The sequence below is a fragment of the Centruroides sculpturatus genome, unplaced genomic scaffold (assembly GCF_000671375.1).
Source record: "Centruroides sculpturatus isolate CEXI.00-Female unplaced genomic scaffold, Cexi_2.0 scaffold192, whole genome shotgun sequence".
Classification (NCBI taxonomy): Eukaryota; Metazoa; Arthropoda; class Arachnida; order Scorpiones; family Buthidae; genus Centruroides; species Centruroides sculpturatus.
The window spans coordinates 187,994-208,523 of NW_019384565.1; the positions used below are offsets into that span (position 1 = coordinate 187,994).

Here is a 20,530-nt window from a genome sequence, read left to right on the forward strand (position 1 = left end):
ATAAGAATGTATTCTAATTTAATATTCAAAAATATTTTAATTTAATTAATTTATCTATAATAAAGTATATATTAATTAATATAAAGATTTAAAGTCATCACATGGTAGAAATTCTTGAAGACAAAGTCACATTACGTTCAACTCTAATACAATTTTAAGTGAATTAAAACTAAATATATATATATATAGTAAATTTATTAATAACTTTAAAGATTTTAAAACTGTTTGATTTAATATAAGTTTTAATGTAATTAATATATTTTAAAAATTCTAATTCTCCATGCCAAATTGTATTGTTATAATCACGTTTAACTATGCAATTAAATATTACGATGAAAATATATAATCTAAATTAAATGAATTAATGAGAAGAAAACTCTAATAAATTCTTTGAAATATATATTATGTCTTCTTTATATTAAACGAAACATTATTGAGTTAATTATGAGAAAATTTCATGGTAATATAGCGTAATTACAAACTTAAAATAAGTTTATATTTATTTTCTAAATAACTGTAATGAAAATTGCTCTCTTCTATTGTTCCTAATGATAATTTAGTTTATATTTATCTATCACACTTTGAATTATATAGTCAATAATAATTTTTATACGGTGCACGTTATAATTTGCTATCATTAGATTATATTGTTATTTGAATTACGACAAAACTGCAATATTTTATTCTATATTTAACGATAAAGAATTTGAAATAATCAGTTTATATTAACTGACTGCTGAGCAAATGAATGAAAGAAATGTACTTTTTGAAATGACTATATTTATTAAATAACACTCAAATTTCATAGAATAATTTTAATAAGTTTATCAAAATTAAATATATAATTAGCATTATAGTCTACCCCCTACAACACTGTTGATAATTCCGTTTTATATGAATTCCATGTTGTACGAGTCACTTAGATTTTACAAATACATGTGCCGTTCACAGCCCGGCACACGTATTTGTAAAATCTAAGTGACTCGTACAACATGGAATTCATATAAAACGGAATAATCAACAGTGTTATAGGGGGGTCGACTTGTACTTATATTCTATTATAATAATATATAATTTTTAACGTTATTTTTTTCGATTTATTAAGAACAATAACATTAATGTAAATTAAATTTTGTCGTTTAAAAATGATAAATTAATAAACTATTCTTTAATATTCTTCATTAACAATTAGAAATATTTAAAACTATTTAAATTATAATTATTCTTATAAATTAGATGTTTTCATGTTTGTATACATTAAAAATTTAAAACTTGATTTACTTTATAATTACTTTCAAAAGTTTTAATTACGATAATTAAATATGGCATTTATATTAGGTGTTGTATTTGAAATATATGAAATCTAAATAAATAAATTCTAAAAGAATTATAAATAAATAAAAGAAATTTTAAATTCATTTATAATTGCCAACTTTAGATGTATTGTTGATAAATAATAATGCTTATATTTATAGATATTTATGAATTTTATTACGAGTTAAATTTACTATTTACTATATCTATTAAACGTTTTATTAAAATTATTCTTAAATAGACTGTGTAGTCGAGAACGTGAGGAATAATATAAAATTTCCATTCAACAAATTTTAAGATTGGCCAGATTTTTAGTACAAAAAGAAAAAGTAAAAAAAAAACAGTTTAATTTAAATAAGTGCACCTAATGAAACGTAATGTTATCTCATAAATTACGTAGGAAATTTTAAAATCGTTTCTGTGTTCGACATAAAAACTTCAGACAAAAGGAATAAGTGTACACACTGATACGAATCTTTCTGGGTTCTATCATTGATAAATTGTACCCAATAGAGATCGTTTTGAAGATACGATCTTTTATTGAAGGTAAGAAACATGACAGTTTTATCACGTATGACAATAGGCTGCTGTATGTGTTTTATTAACTTAGATCTAAATGAAGGGTTATAAAACGAAATTCTAATATATTAATTTGTTATTAAATATTTATTTTAATACTATAAGAAGTAAATTTTTAAATATTTCATTGTATAAATAAATATTGAACGATATTATATATTTAAATAAACCATATTTTAATTTGTAATTTAGCTTCTTGAGATGATAAATCATTTGTAATAACTCATAGTTGAATTGAAGTCTCAACGTGTATAATTTCTTATTAATTGATAAAGTTATAAAGGTATAATATTTCTAAAATTTATAATGTTTTTAATTTAAAAAAATGTACTATTTGATCATTACTACACTACGTGATAAGTGTTTAAGCTATGATTTATCAACGAGGTTATCAATTTTGAAAATTTGAAAATTTTTCTCGGTAATCTTTACATATTAATTGCTCAAAAATGAATAGCCTTTCGTCATTAATCATTTAGAAAATTAAATTTTTTTTTTTACATGTAGTTGTGTTATGTAAGCTTTATTTGCGGTTTTATCGTAAACAGATTAAAACAAGAAAATTATCTCCGAATTTTAAATAAAATTTATTAATTTTTCTTCTATTTTTAACATTTATAATATATTTAAATATTTTAACTTTAAATAATAAATAGTATATAAATGTTTAAACATTGATATTAAGAATATTTAGCATCTTACAGAAATTATGCTTTGTAATTCATGATTAAGTGATACATTCTTTGCTTTTCTTCCTATGTCACTGTTTAAAATTAGTATTAATTGTATAATAGTCTTGATTTTACTTATAATTATAGCAAAGACTATATCAACTATACAGTACATATGTTCTGATGATTTACTTTGCAAAAACGTGTTAGGCAATGATATCAAATCAGAATGTAAGAAGCAAACAGTACGTTCAGTGTATTCTTTACGTAATATAAATTAGACCCATTCATAGTAACCTCCATCAAAGTATGGAAATTAAAAAAAGCTAACCATAATTTTCATAATATAGTCTGGATATAATTTTTGTTTGAAAGCAATATAAACGTGATATACTAAATAATATTAAATAACATAGAAAATGCTAAAAATGTTCTATGCTAAACATCCAGTCCTAAATAATGTGTTTTCTAATGTTTTAGACGCAACAAAAACATTGGCATCATCTATTATAGTTGAAGAATGTAATTTTTCAGCTAAATTAGTGGTGTGTATTCTTTGACATGGGCAGAGTTGTACCATTTGATATAGGTAGAGATGTCCTGATACCACAAAAATATCGGTATTGGTAAAGGTCTTAATCTATCAATACTCGCTAGTATCGGCATCAGGTATAAAAACTGGAAATTTTTCCGGCTGTCGTGTCGCCTTCCAGTTGTTTTTATGCTTCGTTTTGCACGGTGAATACGTTTCAAACAACGTCGTGTATACAAAGATCGCGTAAAATGTACTGTACACGCATCCCATAGAAAAATGCTCGATAGGATGCACAACTTCAGTGGAATTTACAAAAGAAACACGAGCTTTTTTACTCTAACATCATTTATCATTAGTATTATTTGTATGTAAATATAGTAAACACAAGATAGCACAGGAAACATACGATATTCTCTGATGTACATATAGTATTGTACTGTGTTTAAGAAGGAAAATTAACTATTGATTTCAACAATTTTAACAAAAAGTTAAATTTAAAAATTTACAAATAAACTGTTTTTTCGTGCAAAAAAATCAATCGCGTAAAATGAAACGTGTAAAAAGAGGGATAGGTGTACTGTACTGTACTCATTACAATGAAGGATGAATCGGCCCCGGAGCAGCAATTAATATTTTGATGCTTGCTCCAGGGAATTAAATATCGTCTATCAAGATCAGAAGTCGGTGCGTCAGTCAGTACTTCAGTTTGCACTCGAATGTACACAAAAGAAGCCCCAGATCTAGTCATGTTAATGAACTCTGTCGATACTACTATACATTAGATAGGGGTGAATAAGAAACCATTGGTGAAAAGGTAAAACAGAGTCTTTATTCAAATTTTACAGATATAGATTGTGGAAATGAAATTTGACGTAATACATTTATTGATTTTTGTCATCATTATTATTTTTTATATAAGTTTAACGTAACCGAAAATAGTGTAAAATTTCATTTCGGTTCATAATTCGGCTGCAAAATCCGGTTTCGGGCAGACTTTACCTGTCTGTGATCGATGTAAAGATACCAGATCCGATACTCGAGGAAAAGTATTGATATCGACAGTATCGTGATGTCTCTAGATATAGGTTCTATGTCAGCTAAACTACAAACAATGAAATTCTGTTACCTTTAAGTTTAGTCTATATTTGTTTTTAAAAGTAAGTTTTCTGGAAGGATCAGGAATATATCGATAAACATCGTCCAAATGGAAACTTTCAGTAGTACACTGTTATGGGGCATCAGTAAGCAGTTCTTTCGATTGCCAGAAAAGACATATATACTACTTACCGCATTCGTTTGAATGCACAAAAGCATTCAAACGAAGATGTTGAAGTATAGAAAAGAAATTTTTTATCACAATAAGCAGGGATGATACAGAACAAAATTTAATACTATGAAATAATATCTTCCCTCACCCTAGCAGATTATTTTTCTTTAAAACATTGCTTGGCAGTATCTTGCTAGACAATTAATCTTACCATAAATAGCATTAATTATATAGAAAGTTCGGTTTGATCCTCCGACTTTTTCTAGTCGAGAATGTTTAGAATAAGAAGTGTTGGTGCTTTCAACTCGTCTTCTAAAATCCGTAGAAGTTTAAAAAGTGTTATGGTAAAAGAGTAGAAGTCATTATCAAGATAACTTTTAGGCAATCTTGACAATGACTACATAAGTCAGAATATAACTTTTCTGTGAGCTATTTATTGTCTTCTGAAATGATACTCATTAATTAAATCGTGTCTGCAATATAATTTATATGTAAATAAATTATTTTTATTTAATATTTTATTGCATATATAAATAAATAATATTTAAAAAAACCACATTTAATAATCATTTTTATGTTGGATATAATAATATATTTTAGAAATAATTCCAAAACAAGAAAAATTCCGAGATTTTTCAAACGATCTTCGGTATAAAACGTAAATAAAATGTTCTTGGATACATTCACCAAGATATTTTATCTTGTTGTCTACGAAAATTGATGCATTTTTCTATATTTACAATATCAAATTTCTTTAAAATATGTTTAGTTATTTTAAATACTAACAATGCACTGTTCTTCAAATAGATATAAATCCATTAACTCGTGCCCCAGTAAAATGCTTTGAGAACGATATTGGGGGGAACATCAATTTTCAGCAGTACGAACATCGATTTTATTGTTTTTCAAGAACAGTAATACGTAGTAAAGATGGATAAAGTTACCTAAAGTTATATAAGGTTATCTAAGTCATATAAAATATAACCGAATTGAATGAAATATATATTTGATTTGCCCACATTTACTTTTTTTTTAAAAAAAAAGAAGAAAACAATAAAATAGAAATTATTTTTGTGACTATTTAAGAAATTTTACGCAATCTATACTGGATATATCGAATTCTGAATTAATTTATATAATTTACATCATTAATTCCAAGCTAAAGTAGCATTTACTTTTATAAAATGGCTTCATGAAAGGAAAATTGTTTTTTCTAGTACTTACATTGATATAATTGTTTGTTTAAAATAATACAATACAGTTGACCTCCCCTATAACACTGTTGATAATTCCGTTTTATATGAATTCCACGTTGTACGAGACACTTAGANAAATGAACTTTTAAAAAGTTTGTTAAAAAAATAAGCATATACTTTAATAATATATTATTTATACATTATTAAAACATATATGAAGAGTAGGGTGGGGGATGGTAGACGTGACCCGACTACCATCATATACATCACTACAGTGCATTTACACATATACATCATGATAAACATAACCTAACGTAGATTTTAATCAAGTTTTGGATGAGTAGGATGGTGGAAAGGAACCATCGCCTTGAAACATCATTAAAATGTATTGTCATTAGCCTTCTACCTTAGTTACAAATTTGATTTGGAAGACTTATTTATCTTTGTTCTCCTATTCTTTGTCCACACGTTGATATTACAACACGTTATTTGTAATAAGAAAATATCAATTATTTTATATATTAAAAAATAATTAGATATTTTCTGCCATTTTCCATTTCTTCTTCACCTACCTTAATATTATATTTCCTTAATCCAAATACACTAATAGAAATTGATTTTAAAATTACATACAATAAGTTGATATGATCATTAAATTTAATAATTTAATAATAACAATTAGAATTCCTCTAGAAATTACTATTTTACGGTAAAGTTATCAAATTAATGATCTTGTCTTTTAATTGATTACGTGAATAACTCGCTTCCTATTTCTTTTATATTTGATCTTTCAATTACTTGTAAGTAAATTGATTTCTATCAAATTTATTCGATGTTTATCGTTTGATTACTCTGATGTTAAATGTTGTTTAGATACTGTACAAGATGTGTACGTATCCAATCGAAGTTTCAGTTGAAATTAACTCTTTCTTAAAGTTAAATTTGAATGATTTTTAACTAAATATATTCAAAAATTTAAAGTGAATAACATAAAATAATTGCAATTAATGTGAATAAATTTAGTTATTCTGAACATGTCGTATTTGGCTTTATCTTGGAAAGAGAATTACTTTAATTATTTTATAAATTGAATTTAAAATTATTGTTTGAATAAATTCTGCAAATTATTCTCTTATGGAAATACTTTATATTATCTATCTCAAGATTTCTCAACCTGATCTCTATTTATTGCCAGTCAAAGTTACCACTCTGGATGATCCAGGATCGAATCCAAGCGAGAAATCTCAAGAATTTGTCTCTCACTACCTGGCTGCCCATTATTTGACCTGGCATAACCCATGATGAATATGATTAAAAAACTCTCTTAGTGTCCATGAGGCAAAAAGAACAAACAAAAATTCTGGTCACTAACGACTCTACAGGAGTTCAACGGATTTATTTGGGCACCATGAAATTATTAGCGGTAGTTTGGAAAATATATAAAAATAAAACAATAGCCATAATAATATAGTAAAATTTCATTATATCGAAATTTAAGGGATTAAAAAAAACTCTAGACTTCGAGTTAACGAGTTTAATATCTGTTTTTCTCAAAATTTTCTATGGTTGTAAATTTCCTGTTTTCGATCCCTTTCTCAAAGATCTATTCACAGAATGGTTAAAAAATTGTATACAGTTTGCGGCGCTTTTCAGTGCGTTGTTAAGGGCCACTTGTGTCTCAATCAGAAAGCCGGTAATATACTAGTAAAAAGGATGTCGACGTGAGGTTATAATGGCATGTTTTTGGCATGAAGCCGTAGTGTTGTTTGTTTATTTTAATCGTTTGTATTCACATTGAATATGAGATAAAATGGTCCTATCAAAGGGCGGAAGGTACACGGGAAAATAGGTTCAGTGTACCCGTAACTTTGACTTAACGAGACTGTGTTATAGTGAAAATCCTATATATTGTTCCCAGGAACTGTAGACAGCTTCGTGTTAATGTAGTTCGACTTAGAGAGGCTTTACTGTACAGTATATATAATTAAATGTGTTATTAATTTAATTTCATTTTTATCTCACTATACTTAATATTATATTCCTATTTTGTATCAATATAAAAATGTTTAACGAGTTTAGAAAACAAAAACACATTTGAAACCCTTGATCTAAATCAACGTTTCTAAAAGGGAGTAATTTCGTCTTCAGGAAGCAAAAAACAAGTTACTCAGGAACATAAATTAGTTTTAAGTGCAGGAAAGATATCTGAAATCAAACAAGCCAGAAATATAAGTAACAGTAACAGGAGAAAAATGATAAACATATATATAAGAAATAAGTAATTTTAAATATCGAGAAAAATAATAGTAAATATGTTATTCTCTTAAATTTTATTGGAGAGTTATCAGAATAAATATTTACTAATAAAAGTATTTTAAGGAAGCAATTTTTAAATACAGGACGAGAAACACTAATCTAGATAAATCATTTAGGAAGTATGTCGTAATTTACTACCTCAGTTTGATAAATATGTTATATGATACTCATGTGAAGTGTATTTAGTTTATTATCTCAGTGTGACAAGTATGTTATATAATACTCGTGTAACTCGACGGTATTTTCGAATCATATGGATACGATATATTAATTCTATCTACTTCTATATCCTTACTGTTTTACATTTCTGTGTCTATATTGTCTACTTGGACATTATTTATTATTAAGACTTTATAATTTAATTACTCCAAGCAGCTCTGAGAGCTTTGAAATGTTTTATTTTAAATTAAAAAAATTTTTTTTATTACTCAAGTATATAAACTTATATTTAAACTATTTAAAAATTTTATTATTTATTAACACGCTACACGAAACACAGCCGATCACATAGAAGACAATTATTATTAATTCTTAGTTTATAATTTTAGTATAAATTTGATTTGGAAGATGTTTCGAGAGAGTCTTGTGTTTTTTCCCCATACGTAGTTCTTACAGGTACTGTACATGTAACTCTGTTAACAAAAATATTTTCAAGTTGTTGTACTTGATCGATAAAGTTGTAGAAGATGTGAGTGCGCATGTACGAATATCTTCCATTGCTTTGATGTGTATGTCTGAGTTCTCAGTATAGGGTTTGAAGACGAGAAGGCAAGACGTATTGTACTAGTTATCCAATGGTATGACGCTATGGTATCTGTCAGATACTCGTTTGTACGCGTTGTTATTACTGTATGGACAATTCTTATATTAAATAAGTGGATTCGTGGTATTGTTAGATATGAAGGTAAGTTTGTTTAGTTTTTCTATTAAACTTTACAATAAAGTTTTTATTATTATTATTTTTCTTTTTCTGGTAGGAGCATTAGTAAGTTGCATAAAAGGTACCTTTCTAAATCTTCTAACGTGAATTAATTTGTTAAAAAAAAAATAAATAAATATTGAGACAGAAAATATTTTATAATTTTTTTTCAGATTTATATTAACTTTAATAGTATATTTATATAAACTTTATGAAATTTTTGTTACGTAATTAATTAATTTATTTTTTTCTTTAAATGGCTTTTTTTAGTTTGCTATAAATAATTATTTGCGCTAGAAAAAAGAATTTTTTTTTAATCTTCATTAAATTTAAAACTTTCATATAATAAATAAATATTTACTTAATAACTAATCTTCATTTCTTTGACTTTTTTCTTCTGTCATTCACAGAATCTAAATTTAAAAATTATTGAATTATATAGTGTTTTTATGTGTAATTTAAATAAAATTGGATTTAAAATTTTATATACTTTTAATTAATTAATTAAGCGATAAAAGTTTATGTTGAATATACACAGAAACTTTAAATACTAATCGAATTTTATGTGTTGTTGCCTAAATCTCAGAGACAAAAAGATTTATAAGCAATATTATTTTTTAAAAAAATAATAATATAAAGTAAAATTATTTATAAATCGGAAATAATACTTTTAACGTATTAAAAATCATAATATTGAGTTTTATTAAAGGGTGTTAAAATTTCAAAACTTATTAATTATAATACCTTCTTTAATTTTTTAATGATTATGATTAATAAATTACACTGTAAAAAGTAAATTAATATGCAAATAATTTTATGGCGTAATTTTGAGAATATAATTATAATATTGAGATAGGTGAACTGTAGTGGTAAGCGTGTTGATTTAATTGCCAGTAGCCAAACATGTGTTTGTACAAGCATGCAAGACCGTTAGTTTTCCTCCAAAATTACCTTCCAATAATAAGAATGTATTCTAATTTAATATTCAAAAATATTTTAATTTAATTAATTTATCTATAATAAAGTATATATTAATTAATATAAAGATTTAAAGTCATCACATGGTAGAAATTCTTGAAGACAAAGTCACATTACGTTCAACTCTAATACAATTTTAAGTGAATTAAAACTAAATATATATATATATAGTAAATTTATTAATAACTTTAAAGATTTTAAAACTGTTTGATTTAATATAAGTTTTAATGTAATTAATATATTTTAAAAATTCTAATTCTCCATGCCAAATTGTATTGTTATAATCACGTTTAACTATGCAATTAAATATTACGATGAAAATATATAATCTAAATTAAATGAATTAATGAGAAGAAAACTCTAATAAATTCTTTGAAATATATATTATGTCTTCTTTATATTAAACGAAACATTATTGAGTTAATTATGAGAAAATTTCATGGTAATATAGCGTAATTACAAACTTAAAATAAGTTTATATTTATTTTCTAAATAACTGTAATGAAAATTGCTCTCTTCTATTGTTCCTAATGATAATTTAGTTTATATTTATCTATCACACTTTGAATTATATAGTCAATAATAATTTTTATACGGTGCACGTTATAATTTGCTATCATTAGATTATATTGTTATTTGAATTACGACAAAACTGCAATATTTTATTCTATATTTAACGATAAAGAATTTGAAATAATCAGTTTATATTAACTGACTGCTGAGCAAATGAATGAAAGAAATGTACTTTTTGAAATGACTATATTTATTAAATAACACTCAAATTTCATAGAATAATTTTAATAAGTTTATCAAAATTAAATATATAATTAGCATTATAGTCTACCCCCTACAACACTGTTGATAATTCCGTTTTATATGAATTCCATGTTGTACGAGTCACTTAGATTTTACAAATACATGTGCCGTTCACAGCCCGGCACACGTATTTGTAAAATCTAAGTGACTCGTACAACATGGAATTCATATAAAACGGAATAATCAACAGTGTTATAGGGGGGTCGACTTGTACTTATATTCTATTATAATAATATATAATTTTTAACGTTATTTTTTTCGATTTATTAAGAACAATAACATTAATGTAAATTAAATTTTGTCGTTTAAAAATGATAAATTAATAAACTATTCTTTAATATTCTTCATTAACAATTAGAAATATTTAAAACTATTTAAATTATAATTATTCTTATAAATTAGATGTTTTCATGTTTGTATACATTAAAAATTTAAAACTTGATTTACTTTATAATTACTTTCAAAAGTTTTAATTACGATAATTAAATATGGCATTTATATTAGGTGTTGTATTTGAAATATATGAAATCTAAATAAATAAATTCTAAAAGAATTATAAATAAATAAAAGAAATTTTAAATTCATTTATAATTGCCAACTTTAGATGTATTGTTGATAAATAATAATGCTTATATTTATAGATATTTATGAATTTTATTACGAGTTAAATTTACTATTTACTATATCTATTAAACGTTTTATTAAAATTATTCTTAAATAGACTGTGTAGTCGAGAACGTGAGGAATAATATAAAATTTCCATTCAACAAATTTTAAGATTGGCCAGATTTTTAGTACAAAAAGAAAAAGTAAAAAAAAAACAGTTTAATTTAAATAAGTGCACCTAATGAAACGTAATGTTATCTCATAAATTACGTAGGAAATTTTAAAATCGTTTCTGTGTTCGACATAAAAACTTCAGACAAAAGGAATAAGTGTACACACTGATACGAATCTTTCTGGGTTCTATCATTGATAAATTGTACCCAATAGAGATCGTTTTGAAGATACGATCTTTTATTGAAGGTAAGAAACATGACAGTTTTATCACGTATGACAATAGGCTGCTGTATGTGTTTTATTAACTTAGATCTAAATGAAGGGTTATAAAACGAAATTCTAATATATTAATTTGTTATTAAATATTTATTTTAATACTATAAGAAGTAAATTTTTAAATATTTCATTGTATAAATAAATATTGAACGATATTATATATTTAAATAAACCATATTTTAATTTGTAATTTAGCTTCTTGAGATGATAAATCATTTGTAATAACTCATAGTTGAATTGAAGTCTCAACGTGTATAATTTCTTATTAATTGATAAAGTTATAAAGGTATAATATTTCTAAAATTTATAATGTTTTTAATTTAAAAAAATGTACTATTTGATCATTACTACACTACGTGATAAGTGTTTAAGCTATGATTTATCAACGAGGTTATCAATTTTGAAAATTTGAAAATTTTTCTCGGTAATCTTTACATATTAATTGCTCAAAAGTGAATAGCCTTTCGTCATTAATCATTTAGAAAATTAAATTTTTTTTTTTACATGTAGTTGTGTTATGTAAGCTTTATTTGCGGTTTTATCGTAAACAGATTAAAACAAGAAAATTATCTCCGAATTTTAAATAAAATTTATTAATTTTTCTTCTATTTTTAACATTTATAATATATTTAAATATTTTAACTTTAAATAATAAATAGTATATAAATGTTTAAACATTGATATTAAGAATATTTAGCATCTTACAGAAATTATGCTTTGTAATTCATGATTAAGTGATACATTCTTTGCTTTTCTTCCTATGTCACTGTTTAAAATTAGTATTAATTGTATAATAGTCTTGATTTTACTTATAATTATAGCAAAGACTATATCAACTATACAGTACATATGTTCTGATGATTTACTTTGCAAAAACGTGTTAGGCAATGATATCAAATCAGAATGTAAGAAGCAAACAGTACGTTCAGTGTATTCTTTACGTAATATAAATTAGACCCATTCATAGTAACCTCCATCAAAGTATGGAAATTAAAAAAAGCTAACCATAATTTTCATAATATAGTCTGGATATAATTTTTGTTTGAAAGCAATATAAACGTGATATACTAAATAATATTAAATAACATAGAAAATGCTAAAAATGTTCTATGCTAAACATCCAGTCCTAAATAATGTGTTTTCTAATGTTTTAGACGCAACAAAAACATTGGCATCATCTATTATAGTTGAAGAATGTAATTTTTCAGCTAAATTAGTGGTGTGTATTCTTTGACATGGGCAGAGTTGTACCATTTGATATAGGTAGAGATGTCCTGATACCACAAAAATATCGGTATTGGTAAAGGTCTTAATCTATCAATACTCGCTAGTATCGGCATCAGGTATAAAAACTGGAAATTTTTCCGGCTGTCGTGTCGCCTTCCAGTTGTTTTTATGCTTCGTTTTGCACGGTGAATACGTTTCAAACAACGTCGTGTATACAAAGATCGCGTAAAATGTACTGTACACGCATCCCATAGAAAAATGCTCGATAGGATGCACAACTTCAGTGGAATTTACAAAAGAAACACGAGCTTTTTTACTCTAACATCATTTATCATTAGTATTATTTGTATGTAAATATAGTAAACACAAGATAGCACAGGAAACATACGATATTCTCTGATGTACATATAGTATTGTACTGTGTTTAAGAAGGAAAATTAACTATTGATTTCAACAATTTTAACAAAAAGTTAAATTTAAAAATTTACAAATAAACTGTTTTTTCGTGCAAAAAAATCAATCGCGTAAAATGAAACGTGTAAAAAGAGGGATAGGTGTACTGTACTGTACTCATTACAATGAAGGATGAATCGGCCCCGGAGCAGCAATTAATATTTTGATGCTTGCTCCAGGGAATTAAATATCGTCTATCAAGATCAGAAGTCGGTGCGTCAGTCAGTACTTCAGTTTGCACTCGAATGTACACAAAAGAAGCCCCAGATCTAGTCATGTTAATGAACTCTGTCGATACTACTATACATTAGATAGGGGTGAATAAGAAACCATTGGTGAAAAGGTAAAACAGAGTCTTTATTCAAATTTTACAGATATAGATTGTGGAAATGAAATTTGACGTAATACATTTATTGATTTTTGTCATCATTATTATTTTTTATATAAGTTTAACGTAACCGAAAATAGTGTAAAATTTCATTTCGGTTCATAATTCGGCTGCAAAATCCGGTTTCGGGCAGACTTTACCTGTCTGTGATCGATGTAAAGATACCAGATCCGATACTCGAGGAAAAGTATTGATATCGACAGTATCGTGATGTCTCTAGATATAGGTTCTATGTCAGCTAAACTACGAACAATGAAATTCTGTTAACTTTTAAGTTTAGTCTATTGTTTTTAAAAGTAAGTTTTCTGGAAGGATCAGGAATATATCGATAAACATCGTCCAAATGGAAACTTTCAGTAGTACACTGTTATGGGGCATCAGTAAGCAGTTCTTTCGATTGCCAGAAAAGACATATATACTACTTACCGCATTCGTTTGAATGCACAAAAGCATTCAAACGAAGATGTTGAAGTATAGAAAAGAAATTTTTTATCACAATAAGCAGGGATGATACAGAACAAAATTTAATACTATGAAATAATATCTTCCCTCACCCTAGCAGATTATTTTTCTTTAAAACATTGCTTGGCAGTATCTTGCTAGACAATTAATCTTACCATAAATAGCATTAATTATATAGAAAGTTCGGTTTGATCCTCCGACTTTTTCTAGTCGAGAATGTTTAGAATAAGAAGTGTTGGTGCTTTCAACTCGTCTTCTAAAATCCGTAGAAGTTTAAAAAGTGTTATGGTAAAAGAGTAGATTATCAAGATAACTTTTAGGCAATCTTGACAATGACTACATAAGTCAGAATATAACTTTTCTGTGAGCTATTTATTGTCTTCTGAAATGATACTCATTAATTAAATCGTGTCTGCAATATAATTTATATGTAAATAAATTATTTTTATTTAATATTTTATTGCATATATAAATAAATAATATTTAAAAAAACCACATTTAATAATCATTTTTATGTTGGATATAATAATATATTTTAGAAATAATTCCAAAACAAGAAAAATTCCGAGATTTTTCAAACGATCTTCGGTATAAAACGTAAATAAAATGTTCTTGGATACATTCACCAAGATATTTTATCTTGTTGTCTACGAAAATTGATGCATTTTTCTATATTTACAATATCAAATTTCTTTAAAATATGTTTAGTTATTTTAAATACTAACAATGCACTGTTCTTCAAATAGATATAAATCCATTAACTCGTGCCCCAGTAAAATGCTTTGAGAACGATATTGGGGGGAACATCAATTTTCAGCAGTACGAACATCGATTTTATTGTTTTTCAAGAACAGTAATACGTAGTAAAGATGGATAAAGTTACCTAAAGTTATATAAGGTTATCTAAGTCATATAAAATATAACCGAATTGAATGAAATATATATTTGATTTGCCCACATTTACTTTTTTTTTAAAAAAAAAGAAGAAAACAATAAAATAGAAATTATTTTTGTGACTATTTAAGAAATTTTACGCAATCTATACTGGATATATCGAATTCTGAATTAATTTATATAATTTACATCATTAATTCCAAGCTAAAGTAGCATTTACTTTTATAAAATGGCTTCATGAAAGGAAAATTGTTTTTTCTAGTACTTACATTGATATAATTGTTTGTTTAAAATAATACAATACAGTTGACCTCCCCTATAACACTGTTGATAATTCCGTTTTATATGAATTCCACGTTGTACGAATCACTTAGATTTTACAAATACGTGAGCGTTCACAGCCCGGCACACGTATTTGTAAAATCTAAGTGACTCGTACAACATGGAATTCATATAAAACGGAATTATCAACAGTGTTATAAAGAGGCCAACTGTAATATACTTCTATTAAATTATACCTTCGGGGTTGTTACTTTGATATTATTTAACTAAGCCATTTTAGATAATAATACATATAAATTTACTACCTTTATAATACATATAAATTCAAATACAATTATTTGAAAGATAAGTAATTAAATGAATTGTCAATAAGAAACATTATTTTATTTCCAATTATTATTATTTATATATATAAAAAGAGTAGTAAAGTGACTCAACAATTGGCTAAATATCTAACGGCTGTGTTCATAATCGAGGATCAACAGTTAGAGTTAGAAGTTAACTAATTATATTCTAACTCTAATTCTTGATCCTTGATTGTGAATAGGAACACAAGTTGGCATGAATTATTTTACTTGCGTGAGGAGTTAGGAATCGAATTTTTCCTATTTTTTCATTGATAATTCGATTAAGTTTTCATCTTTTATTCTTCTTTCTGCTTATCGATCCCCACTAAAGATTGGATCTTCTACAATGGGCAAAGTTAATTAACGTGTTAAGTGATTGCCATATTCGTTGCAGCAAAATATAAATGCTAAGACAACCACAATACGTTTAAAAATCATTTAGAATGTTATAACAATTAATTTTAAATACGTTTTACTTCAGTATTATGAACAATTTACATTATTTTATTATATTGAGCCTATTTTACATTATATCTATATTATGATCAACTGAAATACTATTTAAATTTACATACACAAACAAGATTTATCATACAAATACAATTGAGATAATGTGTTAAAATTATGAAATATAGAAGAAAAAATTTTATAAATTATACAAAAGGTATTTAAAGTATCAAAAAATGAGGTTTATATCTTATTGAGAATAAGGAAAATAAACAGATAAAAGACAATAGTAGTGATTCTATTTTCTTCAGAAGATCATTTAACAGGTAAATAAAAAATATGGTGTATATATCCAATAATCGCTTGTTTACAATTTTATTTTTATCTATTTTATCAATAATGGTATCAGAGAATCGTTTTATATCAATAAAAATGAATTCAAATCTATTTAATCTAGTGGCAAAGTTGCTATCACTCTCTTCATGAAATATGACGTGTACTTTGATGAAATACGAAGAAACACGAAATTTTATTCAAATATATTTAAATTGTTGATTTATGTCTACATAAAAAACTTTCACACTGTCTTCATTTGTTTTATGCTAGTGAAATAAAACAATTTTTAGCGTGCCATTTATTTTCATAAGTCATGCAATAATTTCGAATCTTAGATTTTGTCATTTATCAATTCATTTTAATTTAAAAAAAATTATGTTCGAGGATAAAAAATTTATTTTAAAAATATATAAAATAATGAATTTTTGAATAAAATTTTAAAGACTTTTTAAAATAAGTTAATAAATTATCACGAATTGATTTTAATTCAAATAACACTTAAATGATTTAGTAAGAACTTAAACTTTATGCTTAAAATAATGGAAGTAATAAAGAGTTTCACAGAAAAATTTTCCAGCAGACAAATAATTACATTAATAAATATTTATTTAATTGTTTAAATTTTGTTTTTTGTTGTTGTTGTTTTTTTTATTAAGACAGACAAAGTGTACCATGGTGGAGGGTGCAAGATTGCATATCTCAATCACTTTTATGCACATAATAAAAACTATAACGATTAAAAAATGTTGTTAATTTTTATTTTATTACTAATAACATTATAATATTGTAATTGAAATTAATAAAAATGTAGTACATTGTTTTTTGGAATTTTAATTTTATTATTAAATACAGTCATAAATTAAACGTATTAAGAATAATTTTTTTAAACATCATCTCATTAAAATTTTAAATTTAAATATAAAATTTACTAGGAGAAGAAAGATTCACATAAAAATTGAATTATTCATTTTAGGTAACAAATAATAAGCCATAAACGAAAGAAAATCGAATTTATTTAATCTTTATGTAAAATTAATTAATTTTTTTTCCATTTATAAAATTTAATTGAAATAATTATAAAAATGTATATAAAAATACGTTTATTTTCCATAAATATTTATGGAAAATAAGTTATGAATTCTTGAAAAAAAAAATTTAATATGATCGACTTAAAATAATTCATCTTACATACGTCCAAATAAGTATTTATTTTTAATAATATGAGAAACTTTAAAGCATAAAAATGATGTTTTTTTTAAATATTTTTTTTTGAGAATGTTATTTATAAACAGTAAGACAGCTTTTTCTTGGTTATTTCACATATGACTCAGCCTTCTTGGAATTAAGTAATGCAAATAAAACATTCTGCAAACGATTTAAGTTACTCTGTTTTAACACGACTGCTAGACCATAACGTGCCATTAAAATAAATAGCTAAATATAAGTCTGAAATATATTCTAACCAATAAATTTTTATATAGTGTAACTATAAAGTGCAACTTATTTAGTATAAAAAGAGTTTTGATGTAAATAAAGTTGTATGAATATTTATTTTGATATTTTGTTTTAAAATATTGCTGTGTTTACGTTCAACTGATAACAAATGATAATAAAATCTATAACTGTATAATTACAAGTTTTATTATAATATATCTTCTCAAGGGTTGCACAGATTAATCTTAGTTTCTATACGACAATGCGATCTGCCAAGGGGTAAGTCTCCTGGGAGGACACTTTTGATGGGAAACTGGGCCTATTTATGTGTGAAAGACATAAAGAAATCCACTTTTAATTTGTTTTACTGATTGATATAGGTTTATTATAGGTTAAAACAGTGAGAGTATTCGTGTTTTTATTCCATTTTNTAACATCTCAGTTTGTGGCATGTTGCCAAAATGGTAATTTATGGAAAATAAGTTATGAATTCTTGAAAAAAAAAATTTAATATGATCGACTTAAAATAATTCATCTTACATACGTCCAAATAAGTATTTATTTTTAATAATATGAGAAACTTTAAAGCATAAAAATGATGTTTTTTTTAAATATTTTTTTTTGAGAATGTTATTTATAAACAGTAAGACAGCTTTTTCTTGGTTATTTCACATATGACTCAGCCTTCTTGGAATTAAGTAATGCAAATAAAACATTCTGCAAACGATTTAAGTTACTCTGTTTTAACACGACTGCTAGACCATAACGTGCCATTAAAATAAATAGCTAAATATAAGTCTGAAATATATTCTAACCAATAAATTTTTATATAGTGTAACTATAAAGTGCAACTTATTTAGTATAAAAAGAGTTTTGATGTAAATAAAGTTGTATGAATATTTATTTTGATATTTTGTTTTAAAATATTGCTGTGTTTACGTTCAACTGATAACAAATGATAATAAAATCTATAACTGTATAATTACAAGTTTTATTATAATATATCTTCTCAAGGGTTGCACAGATTAATCTTAGTTTCTATACGACAATGCGATCTGCCAAGGGGTAAGTCTCCTGGGAGGACACTTTTGATGGGAAACTGGGCCTATTTATGTGTGAAAGACATAAAGAAATCCACTTTTAATTTGTTTTACTGATTGATATAGGTTTATTATAGGTTAAAACAGTGAGAGTATTCGTGTTTTTATTCCATTTTAGGCAAGTTGGAGAATGTGTAACATATGTTTTCACATTAGCGTGCGGGAATTTTTCCACGATACCTTAACATATTATACTATTTCATTCTTTTTTATTGTATATATTTACAAAAATAATTGATAATTACAGTATTTAATTTCTATAATTTACTCAAGAATGACGTATTCGACAATTTAAAAAAAAAATTTATCTCGTAATCCAAATTCCATCTTATTATAGGCTCGTAAAAATTCTTTATGTTAGATGGCTTTTAATATTTGCTAAATAATTATAAATTTATTATTGAAGAAATACGTTTTCTGACGCTTGTTGTCTCCTTGTAATTAAAGAAAAAGTCTATTTTATAGAGGTTGTATTATATATAATCTATAGCCTTTTTCTTAGATAATAAATATCTTAGAATACGTTGGAAAAATATACTAGATGTCTAGTATATATTAATAGTATTAAAAGGAATACAATAATTCATTTTATCAAATTTACATTGCTTTAATGATCTAACAATATTAAACTACATAATTAAGGCTAAATTTCCTTCAAGTATATCATTGTAGATATCCAAAACAATTCTTAAAATGACTCATGTATATTTTTAATTAAAAAAATAGGAGAATTGAATTAAAAATTTTTGAAATATAAAAATATTTTATGAATTTAAAATTAAATAAATTAAAAATATGATTAAAAAAACAATTGAAGCCTGGCATTGTGACGAATGTCACAATAAATAATTGCTCGTTAATATTAAGATTTCCTCATTCTTTCTTAATTATATATGTATTCCATTTTATATTGTCTTTTAAGTTTAATTAAGTTTATAAATTTTAAATAAATATTATGTAAGTTAAACAATATTAATTTTATAGAAATTATTAATCAAAATCACTTTTCACTATCCATTTAACACGCATTAATGTATAAATAAATAAAGAAATAATGTATTTTCTATTTGTTAAACGTTAAACAGGGGAAGAAAAACAATTTTCATCTCAACATGTTAAAAAGATTACATCTTATGTCCGAAAATATTCTTTTTTTAATGAAATTCATGCACTAAAACTACCACCAAATCCACTCAAATTTTTTTAATATAAAAGGATTAATTTTTTAATATAATTACATGTTTTTTTTATCAAAGAAGAATTTAAGCTAATATTATCTATATTAAATTCGTTGTTGATTTCGTCTACTTAAAAAGAATTACAAGTGTCATAAATTGTTACAACGTAAGGATTAATATAGGAAGATATTTCTGTTGAGTAGGGATTATCTGTTTATATAGAACAAACATCAAGAGATATACTTAATACAGCACAAATATTAAGAGAAATACTCAGATTTTGATTCCTGTCAAGTGGTGGATACAAGGAGGGGGCTATAGGAGTTTTAGTCCCC

At 25.1% G+C, this 20,530-nt stretch overlaps 1 protein-coding gene across 2 annotated transcripts in view; it reads left to right on the top strand.

Annotated features, from left to right (window-relative positions):
- The first annotated feature begins 8,570 nt into the window (after positions 1–8,570).
- LOC111624038 (suppressor of lurcher protein 1-like) overlaps positions 8,571–20,530 on the top strand; it is a 106,885-nt gene continuing 94,925 nt past the window's right edge. The window contains exons 1-2 of one of the 2 annotated variants that reach the window (XM_023366804.1): positions 8,571–8,782; positions 8,856–8,879. In XM_023366804.1, coding sequence (XP_023222572.1) covers positions 8,686–8,782; positions 8,856–8,879 — 121 coding nt within the window. In that variant the 5' untranslated portion in view covers positions 8,571–8,685. The remainder of the gene's footprint in view (positions 8,783–8,855; positions 8,880–20,530) is intronic. The other variant, XM_023366805.1, reaches the window with a different exon arrangement.